Source organism: Oncorhynchus mykiss, chromosome 5, assembly GCF_057628025.1.
Source record: "Oncorhynchus mykiss isolate SJ-2025 chromosome 5, ASM5762802v1, whole genome shotgun sequence".
Classification (NCBI taxonomy): Eukaryota; Metazoa; Chordata; class Actinopteri; order Salmoniformes; family Salmonidae; genus Oncorhynchus; species Oncorhynchus mykiss.
The window spans coordinates 51,568,290-51,594,721 of NC_143026.1; the positions used below are offsets into that span (position 1 = coordinate 51,568,290).

The 26,432-nt window shown below is 41.2% G+C and overlaps 2 protein-coding genes across 26 annotated transcripts in view; both read right to left on the reverse strand.

The window, feature by feature from the left end:
• Window positions 1-20,317, reverse strand: part of LOC110523998 (adhesion G protein-coupled receptor D2) — a 160,921-nt gene extending 140,604 nt beyond the window's left edge. For 15 of the 24 annotated variants that reach the window (XM_090235112.1, XM_021603243.3, XM_090235109.1 and 12 more), the window contains exons 1-7: window positions 19,997-20,317; window positions 19,775-19,811; window positions 14,566-14,590; window positions 13,571-13,804; window positions 9,515-10,156; window positions 2,122-2,313; window positions 697-743 (exon numbers count right to left, since the gene is read on the reverse strand). In XM_090235112.1, the coding sequence (XP_090091238.1) occupies window positions 697-743; window positions 2,122-2,313; window positions 9,515-10,156; window positions 13,571-13,804; window positions 14,566-14,590; window positions 19,775-19,811; window positions 19,997-20,013 (1,194 nt within the window). In that variant the 5' untranslated portion in view covers window positions 20,014-20,317. The remainder of the gene's footprint in view (window positions 1-696; window positions 744-2,121; window positions 2,314-9,514; window positions 10,157-13,570; window positions 13,805-14,565; window positions 14,591-19,774; window positions 19,812-19,996) is intronic. The other 9 variants (XM_090235120.1, XM_090235124.1, XM_090235122.1 and 6 more) reach the window with 1 other exon arrangement.
• Window positions 20,318-20,411: 94 nt separating this feature from the next.
• kif14 (kinesin family member 14) overlaps window positions 20,412-26,432 on the reverse strand; it is a 52,639-nt gene continuing 46,618 nt past the window's right edge. For both annotated transcript variants that reach the window (XM_021603253.3, XM_021603252.3), the window contains exons 27-29: window positions 26,158-26,232; window positions 22,998-23,139; window positions 20,412-22,703 (exon numbers count right to left, since the gene is read on the reverse strand). In XM_021603253.3, coding sequence (XP_021458928.2) covers window positions 22,315-22,703; window positions 22,998-23,139; window positions 26,158-26,232 — 606 coding nt within the window. In that variant the 3' untranslated portion in view covers window positions 20,412-22,314. The remainder of the gene's footprint in view (window positions 22,704-22,997; window positions 23,140-26,157; window positions 26,233-26,432) is intronic.

Below are 26,432 nucleotides of genomic sequence, written 5' to 3' on the forward strand. Positions count from 1 at the left end.
TGTGTCCAAATAGCTTTGTGTGACCAGAGGAAGCTGCAAAGCAAGGGGGTTTACTCAATCCAAAATCTGTCTACCTAAATAAGACGAGGATAAGTGAGGATTTTTTTTAATGGAGGTCAATGAGTGTCAAATTTGGTCAACAACAAAAAATGTCATTCCTAATTTGGTACGTGAGGCTTATTTGATCGAAAATAAGTTTCGTAATGGTTGTGTTATAAATGCATTGATATAAATGGATGCACTCATATAAACAACTATATCGGAGTATAGTTGTTCACACTGGCTAGAATGGTCACCACACAGCTGATCTCACCACCTCCCCCCTGCCTTCCATCTTTGAGGACATGCATTTCCATTGTTGGAGCAGTCACTCAACTATCTTGTCAATATAACAGAAAACCTTTGGTGTGACACAGGCTTAAGGTTGTGTTCCAAATGCCCTTTATAGTGCACTACTTTTAAGCAGAGCCCTAAGGACCCTGGTAAAAAGCAGTGCACTACATAGGGAATTGGGTGCCATTTGGGACGCAACCCTAAATGACCCAGGGGAGATGCATATTAATTCTGCCATTGGCTTGCGGTTGTTGGACGCAGAATCCAGACTGATAAAGCTGCATTTGAATGGCGTGAAACTAATAGGCTACAGCTGGGTGAACCTTCCAATTTACAGGGTTGGTCGAGCGCATCTTTGCTCACCTTAATGAAAAATGCTGTCTTGGGAAAGCCGAAGATGTCCAACACCTCTAGAATAAAAAAAAGTAAACAAAACAATGTTAGTATGAGATATCTCGGGATATACTGAATAAAACATACACAACCGCCCAGAGTTGATGTCCGTGCCCCAGTGGAAATATAATTAGCATAATACAAAAATCCCCATCAAAATAATTTTGTTTAAGCTAGAGATATAGTGTTTTTTTTTGCATGGGCAGCGTCTCAAATCACTTCATCCACCAATGGCGGCCTTCCGCATCTACGGTGGAAGGTGGCGTGTCTACAGTGGTGTTTGTCAGACCATGTGACATCCCGAAAATCGGTCTTCTCACAAAAACATCTGTAGCGTCCGAATGTATTACTACTCTATAGACAGATGAGACTCTCCCAAACACGATGGTGTTCTCCGTTTTGCTCTACTACCCCCACAAGAGTCACGGGACTCATCTGAAGTCGGTTCCGCCCATCTGCCAACTTCTGTCTCTAAAGTCTGTACAGATTGGGCTACACACTAATACTGAAACGTGAGACTCTCACGAACACATTTTGCTCTAGGATGCCTAAAATCCTGATATTTATTATATCTCTCAGATATAGGACAGACACTTTCTTTTATTGACTGTTGATCTGTTTTGTCATGTATGAATCTTTTATTCAATGTGTTTCTATGGGCTAATAGCAGTAAGGCCGAATTTAATGTTTCATCAATTAATTGTTTTATGTACTTTTTTTGATACCAAAACAGGTCCTAAAATTTGAAATCAAAACATGGCTAACACTATAATTTTGATCTCATGGGTGGTCAGTCCATAGCTCTGTCTATCAATTACATTTCTCCAGCCTCATCACTCTTGTTTACCAAAAGAAGTGGCGGGCTGACCGCTTTGTTGTTCGAATCCTGGATTGCCCCTTTAAGGTGACTGGATAGGTGAAAGCAAGGTATCTACGGAGGTAGACGTAACTTAACCAATTATAGATTAGTGATTACCTAAAGGATGGAATGACTTGGGTCTGTTTGAATGGCTGCAACGTTATCGAATGTCCAGATATAAATGTAATGTGTAAAACAAATATTTGACATGTAGAATAGGGAATCCTGCTAGCTCTATTAATCCCATTTATATAACGTTCTAAACACATCACCTTTCTGAACACATCCTAAGTTTAATTTTGAAAGTACCCAAGCAGGGCCATTGAGTTTTTTATTACATTGGCACCATAACATAACAAGAGTCTATTTGAGACAGGTGACGCTTAACTTTTAAAAGTTGTATCTTATTTTACATAGGATGTTGTTGTTTAATCCCCCCAAAAAAACATGCACTCCCCCTTTGATTGATTTGTGTGTGCTTAGAAATAATTAGATCATGTTTCGATGACATTTAACTGTTATCAGTGCGCGATCACCTTTCTCAAACTGGCAGATGGCACCTCTCTGACTGACACAAACGTCTAAGCCCCAGCCTCCACTCAAGGGGTCAAAGGTGACACACTCTCCAGCCTGAGGTGCATCCACCACCTCAGATAAGTTGTGATATGGCACCACATCTGAATCCAACAGGGAGTACAGGAACTCGTCAGCCAAATCACTGCTGTTAGCTAGTAAGGAAGAAATAACAGAAAAAAACAGGGAGCAAAAAAGATAAGATCCATTGATTCCATTGTACATCAATCAATCAAATGCATTTTTTAAAGACCTTTTAGAATAATTATATGTCACAAGTGCTTTACATTAAATTGTCGAGGGTTGCAAACTTACAGTAACTTTCCAAAAATTCTCAGGTTTTCCAGATATCCAGGTTGGAGGATTCCTAGAATCAGGAAGGATTGACCAAGATACGAAATCCTCCAACCGGGAATTCTGGAATACAGCCCTAAAACCTGTCCTTAGCCCCAAACAGCAAGCAAAAGCAGTAGCACATTGTCCGGGAAAAACTTAGTAGAAGGAAGACAAGTGTCTAACTCCAGGCTGGGCAATTTACCTGTCTAAAATCAACTTGCTTGCGTTGAGGTGGGAGGTGTGGCAATATTTTAGGTATGTCCTTAAAAACAAGCGCAAAAGTAACAATCTTCCCAGCGCTAATGGGAAGATAAGACCCACAAAAAGCAGGTCTTAATGGTAACGCATTTGACAATGGCATGCATTTTGAGAGCGGAATCCACCCACCCATCCACTGTGGACACACAGTGCCCATGGAAAAGACATGTCCTCTTAATCAAGGCTGGTTTAGCAGCATCGCACAGGTGAGTCTTCTTAGGCCTACGTGTGCACACAGTGCCATGGAACAAGAAGAGATATATGATATCATGCTTCTGACCCCACCCTGTGTAGAAATATGGTTGTTGTTTAAAAAAAACTGATTTCTTGTTTCCCATTTCGTATCAAGCCCTCCGCTACCCTTAACCTAGGCCTAGGCTACTAAGGCTGGTTAAACAGCAACGTGTTTTCTGTTTTATCCTTGCCTTGCAAAGCAGCATATCCATAAAGTTGTTTAGTCAATGTGCCTTGAACAGAAAATATACTGCACATCCTTAAACATATAAACATATGGTGTATTCGGAAAGTATTCAGACCCCTTTACTTGCCACACATTTCGTTACGTTACAGCCTTATTCTAAAAACGATTAAATTGTTTTATTCCCCTCATCAACCTACACACAATACCCCATAATGACAAAGCATAAAAACTGGTTTTAATACATTTGAGCAAATTTACGGGAAAAAAACAACTGAAATATCACATTTACATAAATTTTTAGACCCTTTACTCAGTACTTTGTTGAAACACCTTTGGCAGCGATTACAGCCTTGAGTCTTCTTGGGTATAACGCTACAATCTTGGCACACCTGTATTTGGGGAGTTTCTCCCATTCTTCTTTGCAAATTCTCTCAAGCTCTGTTAAGTTGGACAGGGAGCGTTGCTGCACAGCTATTTTCAGGTCTCTCCAGAGATGTTTGATTGGGTTCAAATCCGAGCTCTGGCTGGGCCACTCAAGGACATGCAGAGACTTGTCTCAAAGCTGCTCCTGTGTTGTCTTGGCTGTGTGCTTAGGGTTGTTGTCCTGTTGGAAGGTGAACCTTTGCCTCAGTCTGAGGTCCTAAGCGCTCTGGAGCAGGTTTTCATCAAGGATATTTCTGTACTTTACTCTGTTCATCTTTCCCTCGATCCTGACTAGTCTCCCAGTCCCTGCCACTGGTTGTCCTTCTGGTAGGTCCTCCTCCATCTCCACAGAGGAATTCTGGAGCACTGGTCCCCTTCCTGACCAAGTCCCTTCTCGCCTGATTGCCCAGTTTGGCCGGGCGGCCAGCTCTTGGAAGTCTAGGTGGTTCCAAACTTCTCCCAATTAAGAATGATGGAGGCCACTGTGTTCTTGGGGGCCTTCAATGCTGCAGAAATGTTTTGGTACCCTTCCCCAGATCTGTGCCTCGAAACAATCCTGTCTCGGAGCTCTACGGACAACTCCTTCGACCTCATGGCTTGGTTTTTGCTCTGACATTAATTTTTTTTCACCTTTATTTAACCAGTTGAGAACAAGTTCTCATTTACAACTGCGACCTGGCAAAGATAAAGCAAAGCAGTGCGACAAAAACAACACAGAGTTTCACATAGGATAAACAAACACAATAGAACAATCTATATACAGTGTGTGCAAATGTAGTAAGATTAGGGAAGTAAGGTAATAAATATACCATAGTGGTGAAATAATTACAATTTAGCATTAACACCGGAGTGACAGATGTACAGATGATGATGTGCAAGTAGAGATACTAGGGTGCAAAAGAGCAAAAAAAAATAACAATATGGGATGAGGTAGTTGGGTGGGCTATTTACAGATGGGCTGTGTACAGGTGCAGTGATCAGTAAGCTGCTCTGACAAGCATTTCACTACACTCACATTCAAATCTGCTAACCATGTGTATGTGACAAATAACATTTGATTTGATGCTTAAAGTTAGTGAGGGAGATATAAGTCAACAGACACGACATACCCTGTCAACTGTGGGGCCTTATATTAAACAGGTGTGCGCCTTTCCAAATCATGTCCAATCAATTGAATTTACCACAGGTGGACTCGAATCAAGTTGTAGAAACATCGAAAGGATGATCAATTGAAACAGGATGCACCTGAGCTCCATTTCGAGTCTCATAACAAAGGGTCTGAATAGTTTCGTTAAGATATATATATATATATATTTTTTTATTTTTTATTTTTTTTTAATACATTTGCTAACATTTCTACAAACCTGTTTTCGCTTTGCCATTATTGGGTATTGTGTGAAGATTGATGAAGATTTTTTTTTTAATGATATCCATTTTAGAATAAGATTGTAATGTTGACAAAATGTGGAAAAGGTCAAAGGTCAAATACTTTCCGAATGCACTGTATGCGCCTACCTGCATACTTAATTTAGCTTCTTCAAGTATCCATACCCATCTCCAAAGAGAGCATCTCATCCGGTTACCAAAGACGCACTCATACAAACTTATTTCAGAAAGAAAACGCCAGGTAGAAATATGTTTAATCATTTATTAAGCAATGGATAGTGCAAGTCTTGGCGATATAGGCTCTGCTCCATCAGGGTAGCTCACTGTCCAAGCAAAGCATCAATATAAAATAGCCTACAGGCAGTGAGTGCGGTAAGCTATACCAATCCCCCCGGCAGGAACACAGAACCTAACAGGTAGAGGCTGGGGTGATGGTGGGAACAAGAAGCCAGCACATAGTAACAGTAAGTGGCAGCAGGATGAGTGAGCAGACCCGGTCAGCTTAAATAGACCGCCAACTAAGGTAGGCGTGATTGATACTAGCCTCTAACACAGTAGATGCCATCTCAGCTGATGCGTCAGCCTGAGGAGGGGCTCTCAGGTTTATTTTCTGAACTGGCTCCGCTTAATTTAAATGATTCATTGCTATAATGCAGTATCAATGGTAGGCCTAGGCTATATTTTGCTTATTGAGAACCTGCCTCACACATACAATACATTTTACGGGAGCCTAGTATTTTTATTTTAGGAGAAGTGCAATGAGTAAAGATACAGTACCTTGCGAAAGTATTCGGCCCCCTTGAACTTTGCGACCTTTTGCCACATTTCAGGCTTCAAACATAAAGATATAAAACTGTAATTTTTTTGTGAAGAATCAACAACAAGTGGGACACAATCATGAAGTGGAACGACATTTATTGGATATTTCAAACTTTTTTAACAAATCAAAAACTGAAAGATTGGGCGTGCAAAATTATTCAGCCCCTTTACTTTCAGTGCAGCAAATTCTCTCCAGAAGTTCAGTGAGGATCTCTGAATGATCCAATGTTGACCTAAATGACTAATGATGATAAATACAATCCACCTGTGTGTAATCAAGTCTCCGTATAAATGCACCTGCACTGTGATAGTCTCAGAGGTCCGTTAAAAGCGCAGAGAGCATCATGAAGAACAAGGAACACACCAGGCAGGTCCGAGATACTGTTGTGAAGAAGTTTAAAGCCGGATTTGGATACAAAAAGATTTCCCAAGCTTTAAACATCCCAATGAGCACTGTGCAAGCAATAATATTGAAATGGAAGGAGTATCAGACCACTGCAAATCTACCAAGACCTGGCCGTCCCTCTAAACTTTCAGCTCATACAAGGAGAAGACTGATCAGAGATGCAGCCAAGAGGCCCATGATCACTCTGGATGAACTGCAGAGATCTACATCTGAGGTGGGAGACTCTGTCCATGCACAAATCTGGCCTTTATGGAAGAGTGGCAAGAAGAAAGCCATTTCTTAAAGATATCCATAACAAGTGTTGTTTAAAGTTTGCCACAAACCACCTGGGAGACACACCAAACATGTGGAAGAAGGTGCTCTGGTCAGATGAAACCAAAATTGAACTTTTTGGCAACAATGCAAAACATTATGTTTGGCGTAAAAGCAACACAGCTGAACACACCATCCCCACTGTCAAACATGGTGGTGGCAGCATCATGGTTTGGGCCTGCTTTTCTTCAGCAGGGACAGGGAAGATGGTTAAAATTGATGGGAAGATGGATGGAGCCAAATTACAGGACCCTTCTGGAAGAAAACCTGATGGAGTCTGCAAAAGACTTGAGACTGGGACGGAGATTTGTCTTCCAACAAGACAATGATCCAAAACATAAAGCAAAATCTACAATGGAATGGTTCAAAAATAAACATATCCAGGTGTTAGAATGGCCAAGTCAAAGTCCAGACCTGAATCCAATCGAGAATCTGTGGAAAGAACTGAAAACTGCTGTTCACAAATGCTCTCCATCCAACCTCACTGAGTTCGAGCTGTTTTGCAAGGAGGAATGGGAAAAAATGTCAGTCTCTCGATGTGCAAAACTGATAGAGACATACCCCAAGCGACTTACAGCTGTAATCGCAGCAAAACGTGGCGCTACAAAGTATTAACTTAAGGGGGCTGAATAATTTTGCACGCCCAATTTTTCAGTTTTTGATTTGTTAAAAATGTTTGAAATATCCAATAAATGTCGTTCCACTTCATGATTGTGTCCCACTTGTTGTTGATTCTTCACAAAAAAATACAGTTTTATATCTTTATGTTTGAAGCCTGAAATGTGGCAAAAGGTCGCAAAGTTCAAGGGGGCCGAATACTTTCGCAAGGCACTGTATGTATGCTAGGCTTTTAAAGCCAATTACAACAATATTGACTGCCAACACTCCAAACATAGGCTATTGAGCAAACACTGGATGTTCATTTTTATTTTACTAGTACTAAGCTTTTAGGAGTGCTGTTTCAGTTTCACCCCCCTACAGAAAAACTTTTAATAAAATGACTGCCATTACTGCTTATCACTTATTAACCATAATGTATTCACATTACTTTAATCAAATATTTTAATTGTTTTGTATATTACATTTGCTTTAGGCCTATTTGAAGACTATTATTTAATTCCAAGTCATCATCTCATCTCTATAGAACTGTTGCCTATGCCGTCTGACACAAATCACTTTTTTAATAGTTCTTCAAAGTAAAAAACACATACTTTTAAAACTGCTGAATACCAACTATCAATCTTAGATCATGTATTTTCAGGTAGAGATACCTCATGAACAACTGCTCTTTATGACTTTCAATTGCGAGTTCTTTCTGTCTCTTCTCCATCTCAGAACAGACAAGTAGGTGCGCAATGGATTATGGTCATTGTAGTTAATTACCATGTTTTCTTTGCTAAACTATGTAGAATATTGGCCTGTTGGAAACTACACCTCCCTACTACATCTCACAGTTCAGGCTTGATCTGATTTATCGCTAGATAAACTGCACATTGCACTCAACAACCCAAAAAAAACTAAATGGAATGAAAATATTTAAACAACTAACATTCAATTAGTTGTTTAAAAAAATGTAAATGAGCAAAATTTCAGCACAATTTTTTACTGTTGCTATTACTCGTTACTGTGGCCTATACTATTTAATGAAGTGTAATATCAATCCACAATGGACCAGGACGAGAATAGTCCATGCCCCCAGCTGAATTGGAGTTGAAAACGCTGAAAACGCAAAGACAATCAATAACATACAGAACTTGAGACAATCGCATGCAGTATAAAGCCATGGAATGCGTTGATTGGCCAGTCAGTGGCCAAGCCCTTGTCACACCTACAACTTGTTTATTAATCAAAATCCAGCCCTTTCGCGCCATCATCAATTATTTCACTCATAATTCCAGCTGTGAAAATAGCTAAAATATTTGACACACCCCCGGACTTATAGCTCTACCGCCAACGCTTAGATTTACCATTGAATTAGTAAGTAAGTAGTCTTGCAAGAGCCTTGGCTTGTGCGAGTCGAAACGGCTCATAGGGAAGGTGCCTATCTCCTGTTTCTGTAGCGTGAGGCAGCTTGATGTACACCCCGTGGAACAGGACACTAGTCTATCGCAGGGCCTTACCCCCAATCTATCTCCTAAATGCTGAGTGCCAAGCAGAGACGCATCAGGTCTCATTTTTCAGTCACAACCTTCCATACTCAGGGTGGACACCCTAACCATAAGGCCATTTGCGTTAGGTTTGTTAAAGTCCCCTAGAGAGGAACTAGGCTCAGAGGGGAGGCCCCACCCTCTTCTGGCTGTGCAATGGATATGCAATGCTTTTAGGAAGTAAAAAAAGCTGATAGAAAGAGAAAGCAAGTGCACTCCTAATGTGCTGGGTTTCACATGATGTCAGAATGAGTCAACATTCTTAAATGGTCCGATAAGGAACGGAAGGAGGTTGTACCGTCTGGGTCTGATATATATGGAGATATAACATCTGCCTGTGTGTTCTCCTTTGTTGCATGCCAAATGGCACCCTATTCCCTATATAGGGCACTACTTTTGACCAGCTCTGGTCAAAAGTAGTGCACTATGTATGGAATAGGGTGCCATTTGGGACACTATTCCCTACGGTCTACATAACCAGAGCCCAGGCAGCTGAGACAACGATGTCAGAAAGGAGAGTTTGTTTTGAAGGGTGGGATTCATTACCACGCACATGAAATATTTACAACCAGTACTGGGCTGAGTTTGCCAATTACAACTTGCCAATCTGCTCCCCTATTCATGAAGGAAGAGGGAGCTGCCGGACAGAGACATGCAGGCTCTGGAACTCATAACAGGTAAGAGGAGAGAGGGAGAGAGAGGGAGAGAGGGAGAGAGGGAGAGAGGGAGGGAGAGAGAGAGAGAGAGAGAGGGAGAGAGAGAATGAGAGAATAAATGCTGGGACAGCCCAGCCTAGCTCCAGGGGTAGTCCGCTTTAAATCAAGCATGTCCGCCCACGTGGTTCTTACCTTGGCACGGCGAGTCTCCCCAGAGCCTCTTCAGGGAGGACTCCACTTCCAGGACTGTGGCGCTCCACTTGAATACCAGCCCAGATGAGGCGGGAGAGCACTCTTTTTCCATGGTGTGGATTTCGCTGTCGTTCAACATCCGCTCCCAAATGTGCAGCTGCGTGAGACTACCCGAGAAGGACTCTGCACTCTTGAACGAGCCCCCGAACGAGTCCTGCTCCTGGCCCAGGATGAAGTGGCCATCAGGGCCCACGTCACCTGCGCTGTACAGGCTGTCGCCCCGGTTGACCGGGCGGCCGTTGGCAAACAGGGCCCAGCGTCCACCGTGGCGCGACCAGCTCACGCACAGTGAGTGCCAGGAGCCATCATGGTGGAAGGCCTCCTGGTAGGGCCCGTGCATGCCATGGACCAACAGAGCCAGCTGGACGGGCTGGCCCTGGATCAGCCTGGCGCGGAGCTGGAACTCATTAATGAATGACTGGATGGAATAAGAGAAGACAGTGGAAAATCCGTAGCAGGCCGGATCGAAGCGGACACGGGTGCAAACGGTCACTTCGCACATGGCGGGGAACTTGTGCAGGAGGCGCGCGTTCTTCACGTCGGATCTCCCGTCAAACTCCAGGATAAGGGTCTCGGTGGAACCTTTGAGTGGTGGACAGAGAGAGAACAGTCACGTTCATTATACAACTTGGACACAGACATAAAAGGGACGGAACGATATTACGCAACTCCAATTGTAGTCATATTTAGGTTGCAAAAACTTATTCACTAGACTGCAGGATAGTAAGGCCAACGGCGCTGCCGTCAGTCCAATTTAAAATGTCTGCACAAAGACTAGAGGTCGACCGATTAATCAGAATGGCCAATTAACTAGGGCCGATTTCAATGTCACAACAATCGGTAATCTGCATTTTTGGACACAGATTATGGCCGATTACATTGCATTCCACGAAGTGACTGCGTGACAGGCTGACTACCTGTTATGCGAGTGCAGCTAGGAGCCAAGGTAAGGTGCTAGCTAGCATTAAACATATCTTATAAAAAACAATCAATCTTAACATAATCACTAGTTAACTACACATGGTTGACGATATTACTAGTTTATCTAGCTTGTCCTGCGTTGCAAATAATCGTTGCGGTGCCTGTTAATTTAACATTGAATCACACGCTACTTCGCCAAACGGGTGATGAATTAACAAGCGCACTCTCGAAAAAAGCGCTGTCGTTGCACCAATGTGTACTAACCATTAACATCAACGCCTTTCTTAAAATCAATACACAAGTATATATTTTTAAACCTGCATATTTAGTTAATATTGCCTGCTAACATGAATTTCTTTTAACTAGGGAAAATGTGTCACTTCTCTTGCGTTCTGTGCAACAGAGTCAGGGTATATGCAGCAGTTTGGGCCGCCTGGCTCGTTGCGAACTCTGTGAAGACTATTTCTTCCTAACAAAGACAGCCAACTTCACCAAACGGGGGATGATTTAACAAAAGCGCATTTGCGAAAAAAGCACAATCGTTGCACGACTGTACCTAACCATAAACATCAATGCCTTTCTTAAAATCAATAGACAGAAGTGTATTTTTTTAAACCTGCATATTTAGTTAAAAGAAATTCATGCTAGCAGGCAATATTAAACTAGGGAAATTTTGTCACTTCTCTTGCGTTCATTGCATGCAGAGTCAGGGTATATGCAACAGTTTGGGCCGCCTGGCTCGTTGCGAACTAACTTGCCAGAATTGTATGTAATTATGACATAACATTGAAGGTTGTGAAATGTAACAGCAATATTTAGACTTATGGATGCCACCCATTAGATAAAATACGTAACGGTTCCGTATTTCACTGAAAGAATAAACGTTTAGTTTTCGAAATTATAGTTTCCGGATTTGACCATATTAATGACCGAAGGCTCGTATTTCTGTGTGTTATTATATTATAATTAAGTCTATGATTCGATAGAGCAGTCTGACTGAGCGGTGGTAGGCAGCAGCAGGCTCGTAAGCATTAATTCAAACAGCACTTTACTGAGTTTGCCAGCAGCTCTTCACAATGCGTAAAAGCATTACGCTGTTTATGACTTCAAGCCTATCAACTCCCGAGATTAGGCTGGCAATACTAAGGTACCTATTAGATCATCCAATAGTCAAGGGTACATGAAATACAAATGGTATAGAGAGAAATAGTCCTATAATAACTACAACCTAAAACTTCTTACCTGGGAATATTGAAGACTCATGTTAAAAGGAACCACCAGCTTTCATATGTTCTCGTGTTCTGAGCAAGGAACTTAAACGTTAGCTTTCTTACATGGCACATATTGCACTTTTCATTTTTTTCCAACACTTTGTTTTTGCATTATTTAAACCAAATTGAAGGTTTCATTAATTATTTGAGACTAAATTGATTTTATTGATGTATTATGTTAAGTTAAAATAAAAGTGTTCATTGTTCATTCAGTATTGTTGTAATTGTCATTATTACAAATATATATATAAAAATCGATTATCCGGTATCCGCTTTTTTTGGTCCTCTAATAATCGGTATCGGCGTTAAAAAATCATAATCGGTCGACCTCTAACAAAGACCCTACTGTGAGACAATCAAATCAAATCAAATGTATTTGTCACATACACATGGTTAGCAGATGTTAATGCGAGTGTAGCGAAATGCTTGTGCTTCTAGTTCCGACAATGCAGTAATAACCAACGAGTAATCTGACTAACAATTCCAAAACTACTACCTTATACACACAAGTGTAAAGGGATAAAGAATATGTACATAAAGATATATGAATGAGTGATGGTACAGAGCGGCATAGGCAAGATGCAGTAGATGGTATCGAGTACAGTATATACATATGAGATGAGTATGTAAACAAAGTGGCATAGTTTAAAGTGGCTAGTGATACATGTATTACCTAAAGATGCAGTAGATGATATAGAGTACAGTATATACGTATACATATGAGATGAATAATGTAGGGTATGTAAACATTATATTAAGTAGCATTGTTTAAAGTGGCTAGTGATATATTTTACATCAATTCCCATCATTAAAGTGGCTGGAGTTGAGTCAGTGTGTTGGCAGCAGCCACTCAATGTTAGTGGTCTGATGGCCTTGAGATAGAAGCTGTTTTTCAGTCTCTCGGTCCCAGCTTTGATGCACCTGTACTGACCTCGCCTTCTGGATGATAGCGGGGTGAACAGGCAGTGGCTCGGGTGGTTGTTGTCCTTGCTGCGCCTTCTTCATGATGCTGTCTGTGTGGGTGGACCAATTCAGTTTGTCTGTGATGTGTACGCAGAGGAACTTAAAACTTACTACCCTCTCCACTACTGTGCCATCGATGTGGATAGGGGGTGTTCCCTCTGCTGTTTCCTGAAGTCCACAATCATCTCCTTAGTTTTGTTGACGTTGAGTGTGAGGTTATTTTCCTGACACCACACTCCGAGGGCCCTCACCTCCTCCCTGTAGGCCGTCTCGCCGTTGTTGGTAATCAAGCCTACCACTGTTGTGTCGTCCGCAAACTTGATGATTGAGTTGGAGGCGTGCGTGGCCACGCAGTCGTGGGTAGCATACTGTACATAGCCCATCTGTAAACAGCCCATCTATCTACCTCATCCCCATACTGTATTTATTTATTTTTCTTGCTCCTTTGCATCCCAGTATCTCTACTTGCACATTCATCTTCTGCATATCTACCATACCAGTTTTTAATTGCTATATTGTAATTACTTCGCCACCATGGCCTATTTATTGCCTTAACTCCCTTATCTTACCTCATTTGCACTCACTGTATGTAGACTTTTTGTTTTCTTTTTTTATACTGTATTATTGACTGTATGTTTTGTTTAATCCATGTGTAACTCTGTGTTGTTGTATGTGTCTAATTGCTATGCTTTATCTTGCAAATGAGAACTTGTTCTCAACTAGCCTACCTGGTTAAATAAAGGTGAAATAAAGGTGAAATAAAAAATAAATAAAAAATACAGATAAGGTGCTGAAATCTTAAAGCTGTCAAATATGGCAATGGCATAGTGACTGAACTCACTCTTTAAGTGTGTCATGACTTTCCTGCCAATCCACACGGGGTGGGTTATGTTCAGGGACTTTAAGAAGGTGGTGAGCTCTCGGTTCTCGAAGGTGTTGGATACTGTGGCTAAGGCCCCCGAGCGCTGGCTACAGAGGCGTCCGGCCCCATTCCACGGTAGCCTGTCAGGTACGTACTCGTAGTAGGACTCGTCGTATGTGAACAGGGTCCTGCTCTCCAACGTCAAAGCTGTATCTGCCCAGAGAACACAAAGAGTGGTTGAGGAGAGGAGCGAGATCATGTTCATTAGGGTACCAAAGGTTTTGAAGCCTTTTGCCCAAAAAATCTGAAAATAAGCTTTTCTCATCGAACAGGTCCAGGTAGTCCCTTACCGTTCAAGTCCGTTTTCACAAAATGGAAGGCTGTCGGAAACGAGGAGGCACTATCTGAACTTGTCCAAAAAAAAAGCTACCCCCCCCCCATTGCAATAGGTTTTCTAACATTTTGTTACAGTGTGCCCAAATGAACATGACTTTGGTTAACAACGGAGCTCACTATCTAGGAAATCGTATGCACTGCTAGGGAATACAGGGAGTTATAGTGCCTGTCGTTGCACTATGGCTTTGTTGGGCCACTGTTCAACAATACCCATTTTACATTATCTCAGCATAGTGGGAGATTAAGGACAGGAAAATGGCAACTGCTGGACGTACATTATAACTGAGACCACATGCTCAAATTGTATTTGTCACATGCACCGAATACAACAGGTGTAGACCTTACCGTGAAATGCTTACTTACAAGCCCTTAACCAACAATATGGTTCAACCCCGATTAAGTGCGGTGAAGTCATGAGCTCTTACAATTGTACGAGAACTCAAATAATAACTATAGGTTATATAACTTTGTCATACATGCCTTGTAAGTTACAGTTCATAGTGGCTGTTATGTAATGTTACTACCAGCTTTAACTCAGAATATATCACTTACATGTCAACAGATTAAAGACTACTTACCTGATGTACAGTGGTGAAACCAAATCTACGGAATAAAACAAAACCTAGGTTAATGTATTATCATTTGATTCCTGACATTTGATGTCTTATCTAAATCGCTATCAAGTGTAACTAGTGGAATACTGGGGACCCCTACTATAAATAGGTATATAAACACATGTTGTAGTAAGAATAATATTTGTGCTTGTGAAGTAGCCTATGATAATGAAAATATGTCCATTTAGCTGTTTTAAAACAGCGTATGGTGTACACTAGCGTATTTATGGTCTGAGTAGCCTGACCATGTCTACGTTCCCACAGCCCTATGCTCCCTCAGTTCCCACAGCCCTATGCTCCCTCAGTTCCCACAACCCTATGCTCCCTCAGTTCCCACAGCCCTATGCTCCCTCAGTTCCCACAGCCCTATGCTCCCTCAGTTCCCTCAGCCCTATGTTCCCTCAGCCCCATGTTCCCTCAGCCCCATGTTCCCTCAGCCCCATGTTCCCTTAGTTATATCTTCTAAACCTGGGGTCGGCAACCCAAATGAAAGGAAGAGATATTTTTCAACTTCCAGTCACCAATGATTCAATACTAGACAGGACAAACACATTTTGGTGATTTCTGGTATATAATCAAAATAATTCAATCAGTGCATGTTTTTGGACTCATTCATTAGTTTTTACACAATTAAGTACAATACCATTGAAAGTTAATGTTGAAAATGATGCTGTAGCTGCTTCCTGTTGCCAAGATTTTGATAAACACCTCAATGTCAAAACACAGTTTTAAAGGGGTGGGGGTGGGGGGGTTGCACTTTTGAAACTACCACAACTCAAAAACTGGAGATATTTTTACATCACTGGTTAGATGTTAACCTGCAGAACACAGTAAGCTACTGTACATGTTGGAATGTTGCATTGTTTCATGAGCTGAAATAAATGATCCCAGAAATTGTACATATGAACAAAAGCTTATTTCTCTCAAATTGTGCTGAAATGTATTTACATCCCTGTTAGTGAGAATTTGTCCTTTGCCAAGATAATCCATCCACCTGACAGGTGTGGCATTTCAAGAAGCTTATTAAACAGCATGATCACTAAACAGACATACTTGTGCTGGGGACAGTAAAAGGCCACTCTAAAATGTGCTGTTTTGTCACTACACAATGCCACCGGTGTCTTAAGTTTTGAGGGACCGTGAAATTGGCATGCGGACTGCAGGAATGTCCACCAGAGCAATTGCCAGAGAATTGAATGTCCATTTCTCTACCATAAGCCGCCTCCAAAGTCATTTTAGATAATTTGGCGGTACCTCCAACCGGCCTCACAACAACAGATCACGTGTATGGTATTGTGTGGGCGAGTGCACAATGTTGTGAACAGAGTGCCCCATGGTGGCGATGGGGTTATTGTATGGGCAGGCATAAGCTACGGACAATGGATAGGTAGAGACTTCAGCTTTCATGTAGAGACTGGCCTTCATGTCTTAAAGTAATGATGGACTGCCGTTTCTCTTTTCTTAATTGAGCTGTTCTTGCTCTAATATGGACTTGGTCTTTTACAAAATAGGGCTGTATTCTGTCTAGAGGTCGACCGATTAATAGGAATGGCCGATTAATTAGGACCGATTTCAAGTTTTCATAACAATCGGTAATCTGCATTTTTGGACACGATTATGGCCGATTACATTGCACTCCACGAGGAGACTGCGTGGCAGACTGACCACCACAGTGAGTGCAGCAAGGAGGTAAGTTGCTAGCTAGCATTAAACTTATCTTATAAAAAACAATCAATCTTAGCATAATCAATAGTTAACTACACATAGTTGATGATATTACTAGTTTATCTAGCTTGTCCTGTGTTGCATATAATCGATGAGGTGCCTGTTAATTTATCATCGAATCACAGCCTACTTCGCCAAACGGTGAAGTAGGCTGATGAATTAACAATGAATTAACAAGATCATTCGCGAAAAAAGCACTGTTGTTGCACCAATGTGTACCTAACCATAAACATCAATGCCTTTCTTAAAATAAAAACACACTTAAAATGTAAACCTGCATTTTTGGTTAATATTGCCTGCTAACATTAATTTCTTATAACTAGGGAAATTGTGTCACTTCTCTTGTGTTCTGTGCAAGCAGAGTCAGGGTATATGCAGCAGTTTCGGCTGCATTTGCCAGCAGCTCTTCATAATGCGTAAAAGCATTACGCTGTTGATGACTTCAAGCCTATCAACTCCCGAGATTAGGCTGGCAATACTAAAGTACCTATTAGATCATCCAATAGTCAAAGGTATATGAAATACAAATGGTATAGAGAGAAATAGTCCTATAATAACTACAACCTAAAACTTCTTACCTGGGAATATTGACTCATGTTAAAAGGAACCACCAGCTTTCATATGTTTTCATGTTCTGAGCAAGAAACTTAAACGTTAGCTTTTTTACATGGCAAATATTGCACTTTTACTTTCTTCTCCAACACATTGTTTTTGCATTATTTAAACCAAATTGAACATGTTTCATTATTTGAGACTAAATATATGTTATTGATGTATTAGATTAAGTTAAAATAAAAGTGTTCATTCAGTATTGTTGTAATTGTCATTATTACAAATATATATATAAAAATTGGCCGATAAATCGGTATCGGCTTCTTTTGGTCCTCCAATAATCGGTATCGGCGTTGAAAAATCTTAATTGGTCGACCTCTAATTCTGTATGCCAACCCTACCATGTCACAACACAAATGATGGCTCAAATGCATTAAGGAAAGAAATTCCACATATTAACAAGGCACACCTGTTAATTGAAATGCATTCCAGGTGACTACCTCATGAAGCTGGTTGAGAGAATGCCAAGAGTTTGCAAAGCTGTCATCAAGGCAAAGGGTGGCTACTTTGAAGAATCTCATTTAAAATATATTTTGATTTGTTGAACACTTTTTTGGTTACTACATGATTACATGTGTTATTTAATAGTTTGGATGTCTTCACTATTATTCTACAATATAGAGTATAGTAAAAATAAAGAAAAACCCTGGAATGAGTAGGTGTGTCCAAACTTTTGACTGGTACCCTATATCATTCCGGTAAAACAAGGAATTAAGGCATGACACATTGCGTTTTTAAAATGGCTGTGTTCCTATGGGAATTTGCACATGTTTTAGAGCACCACGATTTTTTTACAAATCATTTTGGAACAGTAATTGGTGACATATTTTGTCTCAAACATAGACTTTCAAATCTATTTTAGTGTAATTACGACCCGAATTAAGCATGCTTAAATGGAACGATTCCCTTTTTATGCACTTTACGCTCTACGCGTATTCTGAACTTGATCTTAAGCATGAGAATTGCATGAGCATGCTATTCACCCGCTATTCGAGAAATTAAGGTGTGGCAGAGGTGTGTCTACAGATGCGTCATATTCTGACCTTACTTCCCTCAAAATTTCACCACCTTAGTGCATGATGAAATAAGGTCGAGCAACTTGTCATTGTACTTTTTACAATTTGTATTGTGTTAAATATTTGCCACTATTGGTATCAATCGTCAGTTATACCCACATACTGTCGCTGACTTCCTTATTAGAGTCCTTACATTTTGCACCATTCCATTATCCTACGCAGACCATACATAGCCATTTAAAACCTGGAGCAGTTCTAATGAATGGACCGTTGCCATCATAGTTCCACGATTAGTGAGGATTACTAGGGTAGATTTATAGGACTACTGTTCAACCCCTATTGTACACTTTTCTCACCTTCCAATATTTCATGGATTGAACAATTGAATAAGGTAACTTTCAGGATGAATCAAACCACAATCTTTGTTTCACCAATATATTTTGCACCTTAAGGATCTCCAAACCAATTCTATTTTTTTTCATAAATAACTTACTAACCCTAAAAAATATACAAGATCAGACTATTTTTAAATCTACTAATTGGTGTTGGAAAGGAGACGAAGGTGTGTATTTACATGGCTTTCTTTCACTGATCCTTAATATTCTGGGCCCGGTTTCCCCAACGATGCATCTTTCCTACAACAGCCGAAAGACGTAGCATGCGTTTCCCAAAACACCAGGCAGAGAGAACGGTCGCTAAATGCATCGTTGGAGTAGGTTTCAATACTGATTCGAAAGAAAGGGAGCGCTGCTCTCTGATCAGCTTTCTCCAGTCAAGTCTTACCTTAACATTTAAAAAAAATTCACAATAATGAAGATGGGTCAGCTCCTAGTGAAATTACCACCTACGGCAGCAAATATTAAGGCGGCTTATTCGAATGACCAATAAAAATACATTAATCACCGATTTGGCACATCATTGTGCAATTTAGGTCAAATAAAATAACCCAAATTAGCTAGCAATTAGCTAGCAATAGCACGCTAGCTAGCTAGATAAATGTCCATGAATGTTACATGCGTTTTGACCTGTCCCCAAATTAATATAGTTGGTTCAGAGTTCGTTTTGATATTTCAACCTGCGTGTCCTGATCGTGTGGGTGGACAAAAATCAACATGCATGCGCGTGCCCAGTCTAGTCAGCATGCAACGACACTTAGCTGTTCTACAAGTGGTCTGAGGAAGTGTTAGTTTACGAGCGTTTTCAAGTGCGACGTTAAGAACGATGGTTTTGCGAAACAGCTAGGAGATTTGACTACAGCTAGGAGATTTGACTATGTTGCTACAAAGGTTCTAACGATGAACTTAGACTTAAGAAGTTTTTGGAAGCCAGGCCCTGAACCGTACTCTCCATATATTCTAGTGGGTTTGCTGATACACATATTTTTAAAAGTACACCAAATTTAAAGGGATGACTTTAGATACATGTACGGAATCCCATTTTGAAAATATCCCACAATAAAATATGTTGGCCTGCAAGTGGGGGGGTTTTCAGCAGTTTAATTCAATTGTTTTCAGAATGTGCAAGGTAACCACACCTGCATAAGGTAAATCTGAACTACTGAGAAGTGTGTAGGAATGGCATGCATAGGAAAGGCGTACATTTCCTAAGTCTGAATCGGGCCCATATTCCTCAATATTGATTCCAATTATGATGGAAATTTGTTCAGTGGGTACTGAGTGAACATAGGTCTTATTAAGAAACATTGGCTTAAGGGAGAATAGGGCTGAGTGAACATCCTTCATACATTCAGTGTGAAAGTTCAATAACACATTCCTTCAAATATAAAACATGCCCTAAAATAATGAAAACAGTGCACTTACAAGTAAATTGGGGTATAATATCCAAAACCACTGCATCCTTTGAAATGGAAGCCAATGTGAAATTGTTAGTACGGTTTTGGGAAATGATCCATCGATAAAGGCAATATAAATCAACTTAATTTAAAGGTTGCACCAAAAGGCAAAAGCTACATGTCCAAATATAATTATTGAATTCTCACTTTAACATTTAAGCTAAAATGACTAACAGTACTTTACACCTACCTGAGATCGGACACCATCCGTTAATACTCAAGTTTTCGTGCGTTTTCTTTAGTCCACCTCCATCGACATTTCGAAGTCGTCGTGTGATTTAAAATACTTTCATCAATGAATCCTCCTGTGCTACATTTTCTCAACAAAAGTAATTAGCAAAAACAAATTGGTCGTTGTTTGCAACCCAAAAGTAGTAGATTCGATTTACTCTTCATGAGTTTGAGGGAACCTCCTAGGTGACATCAGATTTTATGAAGTGATGCAGAGCCTGAGAGCGCGAAGGGTGGGTATAAAAGCAGGGAGCCGTTTCAAGCTCTGCTGAGGGAAAAATAACGAACTTACTCACAAGCTGTTGCACAATATGCATAAAACGAGACCAAAATATGCATGTATGGAGACCAGACGAAAAAGCTAAACAAAAAAGTCCAGAAATATTCATTTATTATGCTCACTTTCAAATTGTGACATGATTGTGAGGTATCAAATCTTTACCAAGAGATACAAAAAGTGTCATGAGACAAAAAAAAAAGACAAGTACTTTGTGCAAGGTTTAAGTGCAAAGTATAGTTGATCAAATGAATGAAACCACTCAGAAAAAGTTGTGATATGGGACACCTCTAACAGCATTGAGTGAGCTACATACAATACAGAAAATTGTTGCGCTTTCATGTATACATGTATAAATGCCAAAATGAGAAGATATTGCCCAAATAGTTTACAATCCACTGCAGTACAATTCAATTAGTATACACATTTTATCAAAGTACTTTACAATCTGAAGAAATCCCTGTCTGACAAAATAAAGTATACTGAACAAAAATATAAATGTAAAGTGTTGGTCCCAAGTTTCATGAGCAGAAATAAAAGATCTAAGAAATGTTACGCACATTTGTGTACAAATGTGTTTAAATCCCTGTTAGTGAACATTTCCACTTTGCAAAGACAATCCATCCACCTGACAGGTGTGGCATATTAAAGAAGCTGTTTAAACAGCATAATCGTTACAGAGGTGTACTTTTGCAGGGGACAATAAAAGGCCACTCTAAAATGTGCTGTTTTGTCACACAACACCACAGATGTCTCAAGTTGAGGAGCATGCAATTGGCATGCTGACTGCAGGGATGTCCACCAGAGCTGTTTGTTGCCTGGGAATGTTCATGTCCCTAACATAAGCCGCCTATGTTGTCATTTTAGAGAATTTCGCCATACGTCCAACCGGCCTCACAAGGGCAGACCACATGTAACCATGCCAGCCCAGGACCTCCACATCGGGCTTCTTCACCTGCGGGTTGATCTGAGACCAGTCACCAGGACAGCTGATGAAACTGTGTGTTTTCACAATTGAAGAATTTCTGCATTAACTGTCAGAAATGGTCTCAGGGAAGCTCACCTCTGTGCTCGTAGTCCTCAACGGGGTCTTGACCTGACTGCAGTTTGCTGATGCCAACGTTGTGAACAGTGCCACATTGTGGCAATGGGGTTATGGTATGGGCAGGCATAATATACAGACAACGAACCCAATTACTTTTTATTGATGGCAATTTGAATGCAGAGATACCGTGACGAGATCCTGAAGCCCATTTTCATGCCATTCATCCGCCGCATTCACCTTATCTTTCAGCATGATAATGTTTGGCCCCATGTCGCAAGAATTTAAGCACAATTACTGGAAGCTGAAAATGTCTGTGTTCTTCCATGGCCTGCATACTCACCAGACTTGTCACCCATTGAGCATGTTTGGGATGCTCTGGATCGACCTGTACAAGTGTTCTAGTTCCCGCCAATATCGAGCAATGTCGCACAGCCATTGAAGAGTATGACATGAGGCAAATGGTGGTCACACCAGATACTAACTGGGTTTATGATCCACGTTCCTACTTTTTTATGGTATGTGATCAACTGATGCATATCTTTATTCCCAGTCATGAGAAATCCATAGATTAGGGCCTAATGAATGTATTTCAATTGACGGCTTTCCTTATATGAACTGTAACTGAGTAAAATCTTTGAAATTGTTGTATGTTGCGTTTACATTATATTTTTGTTCAGTGTATTCATCTGGGGTTTTAGTGCAATTGGACAGAAAGACCTTTGATGCACATTCATTCTCTCTGTTGGGTCTTTCTATTAATGGCATTGAGCCTGTAACCTTTAACATCAATCATCTGGGTCATGTTCATTAGAGCACACTGTAGCAAAAAAAATTGCAACGGAAACCGAAAACATTTGTTCCTCATTGGACAAGCTCAGATTGTACTACCTTCCCATTTCCGGCAGTTTCATGCCTACTGAACAAGTACCTGATCAGCTGATCAACCCCCTGTGCATCAAACCCAATGTGCATCGTCATTAGATGAAGACAATCCTGAAGAGAGAGAAACAATCGTAGGGGCTCCTCTGTTCCTTTCCATGTCGGAAGCAACCAGGGTCCCCTCATTCCCCTGACCCCTTTCCCGTGTGCTCTTCTCTGAGCCAGAAGATCCCCTCTTCTCTTCAAGGCCCTGCGTGTTGAAGGCGGTACTCAGGGACTGCAGGGCAGAATGGAGCTCGTCCCGGGCTGCTATGACAGTCTCCAGGCAGGGCAGCTGTAGACTAGATGATGTGGTAGCCAGCCCTGTGCCGCCCCTGGGGAGGCCGTTAATGACTTTGTCGATGGTCTTGGAGGAGGAGGAGACAGCCTCTCGGCAGGTACTGAGGCTGGAGTCACTGCTTTTACCTGGTAAAGAGTTAAATACATGCATTTAACTTCTCGTTTGACTTATTTAGGTCCCTATAGTGGCTAGAACCTAGCTTTCCTGGATGATTAGACTAATGATGGGCAGATAATAGAAACACATATGTTTACAGTTCCACAATATCGCTCAAATCTATCAATCAAAGTTGAAGTCACAATAGGACAGGGAAATGAGAGGAAATCAAAAAGGAAGCCATTTTGGTCAGTTAAATGACAGGCATTTTGTTTTTGTAGCAATGCTGTGGCCTTGCTTCTCACAGGCCAGACAGTCAGTACCTCGGAGGGCGAGAGAGAGAGCAGCGTGAAGCTGCTTGATTGCCTGGTTGAGCTGGAAAAGCTTGGCTGCTGTGTTCCTCACTCTGTGGAGCAGTGAGGGATCAGGGTCCTCAGCTCCCTTCTTGGAGCCTTCTTCCCTATCCTGTAGACAGACAGACACACGTTACAGTTGATGTCATTGGAAAATGGTGCCTTTCCAAGGGGATGAACCCTTTTCCTCACATACTGTAGCTAACCCTAATAAAGCCCTTCCTCCATACACTAGTTGTGCATAACTACTGTTGATTCCAATCAAATACTGTCTCACTACAACAGTGCAATTACAAAACATGTGACAATTTCAGGCCAATAATCATTACCACCCTTGACAAAGATGAGCAAAAAAGCATGTATAAAATAAATACTGCGCAGGCGCCAAAAAAGTTGAAAATGATTATACTAATACAATTGCTCAGAGAAAGAGATTTTGTTTAACAAGTAATAAAAAAATAATAATGTAAGATAGGGCTGCCAATAATTTTGAGACCTGTTTTCAGTAGCACCCTACCTTTGCGAGGATAACGACACTGCCTTTTTTGAAAATGTTTTAAGAGATTGGAGAACACATTGGGAGGGATCTTACAATTCCACCACACTGAATCTTTCCAGATCCTTGATATCCTTCATCTGCGCTTATGGACTTGCTCTCTTCAACTCAAACCACAGGTTTTCAATGTGGTTCAAGTCTGGGTGTGTGCTTGGGGTTATCGTCATGCTGGAAGATCCACTTGCGGCCAAGTCTCAGCCTCCTGGCAAAGGCAAAAAGGTTTTTGGCTAAAATGTCCTGGTTAAGTTCATGATGCTGTTGTCCTAAACAAAGGCCACAAGACCAGTGGAAGCAAAATAACCCCATAAAATCCTACGTATTTTAACGTAGGCATGAGGTACTCTTCTGCACATGCTTCCATTTTTTCTACGCCAAACCCACCACTGGTGTGCGTGGCCAAAGAGCTACATTTTCACATCAACAGACCATAGCACCATGAAGTATGATAAACGACGTTGGCACCGGTGCTATGGCTAGTTTCAAAACTATGAAATAACACAGAATCATGTGGTAACATACCAAAGAAAAAGTGTTAAACAAATCAAAACATATGCCAATTCTTCCCAAAGGTGTTCGATGGAGTTGGTCAGGGCTCTGTGCAGGCCAGTCAAGGTCTTCCACACCAATCTTGAAAAAATATTTCTGTATGGACCTCGATTTGTGCACGGGGGCATTGTCATGCTGAAACAGGAAAGGGCCTTCCCCATACTGTTGCCAAAGTTGGAAGCACAGAATCATCGTATGCTGTAGCGTTATGTATTTCCTTCATTTTAACTATAGGGCCAAGCCAGAAGCATGAAAAACAGTAACAGACCATTATTCCTCCTCCACCCAACTTTACAGGTACTTCCTGGTGTCCGCCAAACCCAGATTCATTCATCGGACTGCCAGATGGTGAAGGGTGATTTCACTCCAGAGAGCAGTTTCCACTGCTCCAGAATGAAATGGCGGCAAGCTTTACACCACTCCAGCCGACGCTTGGCATTGTGCATGGCTATCTTGGGCTTGTGTGCCGCTGCCATGGAAACCCATTTTATGAAGCTGCCGACGAACAGTTCTTGTGCGAACAATGCTTCCAGAGGCAGTTTGTAACTCGGTAGTGAGTGTTGCAACCAAGGACAGACGATTTGTACACACTACGCGCTTCAGCACTCGGCGGTCCCTTTCTGTGAGCTTGTGTGGCCTACCACTTCGCGGCTGAGCCGTTGTTGCTCCGAGACGTTTCCACTTCACAATAACAGCACTTACAGTTGACCGTGGCAGCTCTAGCAGGGCAGAAATTTGTTGAACTGACTTGTTGGAAAGGTGGCATCCTATGATGGTGCCACGTTGAATGTCACTGAGCTCTTCAGTAAGGCCATTGTACTGCCAATGTTTGTCTTTGGAGATAGCATTATGTAGTCTAAATTAGCCTAGCTAATGTTAGGTATCTGGCCATCTTAACTAGCTTCTCTCGGTTTGATGCAATCAAGAAAAGGTACTATGTAATCAGATGAGATGACAAATAACTAGCAATAAATTAGTCTACCAGTGCGAGTTGACTGTTGCCATGCCACCACCTCCCTGCTCCCATCAGCACTCACATTTGAGCTGCTGCTCTGCTAATAAAGTAGCTCCTCCTACTAACATTACAGCATTGTCGAGTTAGGTATTTTTTCTTAATGTTCTATCATTCAGACCCCTACTCTCAAGTCAGCAAGACTTTGAGAGCTGGCATCAGCCAAACAAGGTTGCCTCTGCCAGGGGGCTGAAACTTGGCAGCAGTATATCAAGAATCTGGAACGATTATGTACGGAGCAATGGTCTAAGATCCCTCCCAACATGTTCTCAAATCTCATAAAACATTTAAGAAAACATCTCAGTGTCGTTATGCTCGCAAGGGGAGGGTTCTAGAGTTTTGAAAATTAGTGTCAATTATTTTCACCCTCATCTTTTTTTGATTTTTTATTTTTTTTACTAGTGGTTAAACAAAAATGTTATTTACGCAATTGCATTAGCGTAAAATAATATAATTTCACATTTTCTTTGAGCATACACAGTATTTGTATTAAAAAAAATGTGTAACAAGGGTGCCAATAATTATGGACCTGGCTACATCTGCATTTCACTATCATGAAAATACAGTAGCAACAAATTAAACCATGGCTCTCCCAGAGGCCCACAGAGATTCAACATGTGTCTGGTTTTGCTCATCCAATCCCTTTGTTTGAAGACAATGAGGGTGGAGGTCCGGGGGAAAGATGTCCTCTCCTTTGTCCCAATCGCCTAGCGCAGCCGATGATCGACACTAACAAAGACGCTAGTTTGTGAGTGGCAGATAATGGCAAACAAGCACGTTAACGGTGACTGATGGCACTTCATTCAACACATCCATTACCTGAACGATGTGCTCAACGTGAGACTGTGGCGATAAGGCTGACAGGGGTGGCAAGGTTTTTTACAAGAGCCATAAAAGCTGATTCGCACCTTTTAACGTGCTGGCTGTGGGAGGGGCTATTTATCTGGAGAGTTTAACCCCATGTCAAGAAAGATAGATGGGCTGGTTGGGTTTCTTATTGTTCGCCCAGTGCTCACCGTCATGTGGCAGTGGATGTAGCTCTGGAGAGCACAGGACAGGTCCAGCATCTTCGACTTGAGGCTCTGCAAAACCTGCCAGAAACATATAGACCATATGGTATCTTGTTTGGAGACTGATGCTTGATAGAGACAGAGGCAATCGAAAGAAACAATCCAGAATAACATTGCAAAATTATTTATCCTATGCAAATCATTGATGCCATTCATGGCTTTAAAATGTAATTTCTTGACTTAACTTTTTAACATAACATTTCTCTGATGCCAAAACCTCA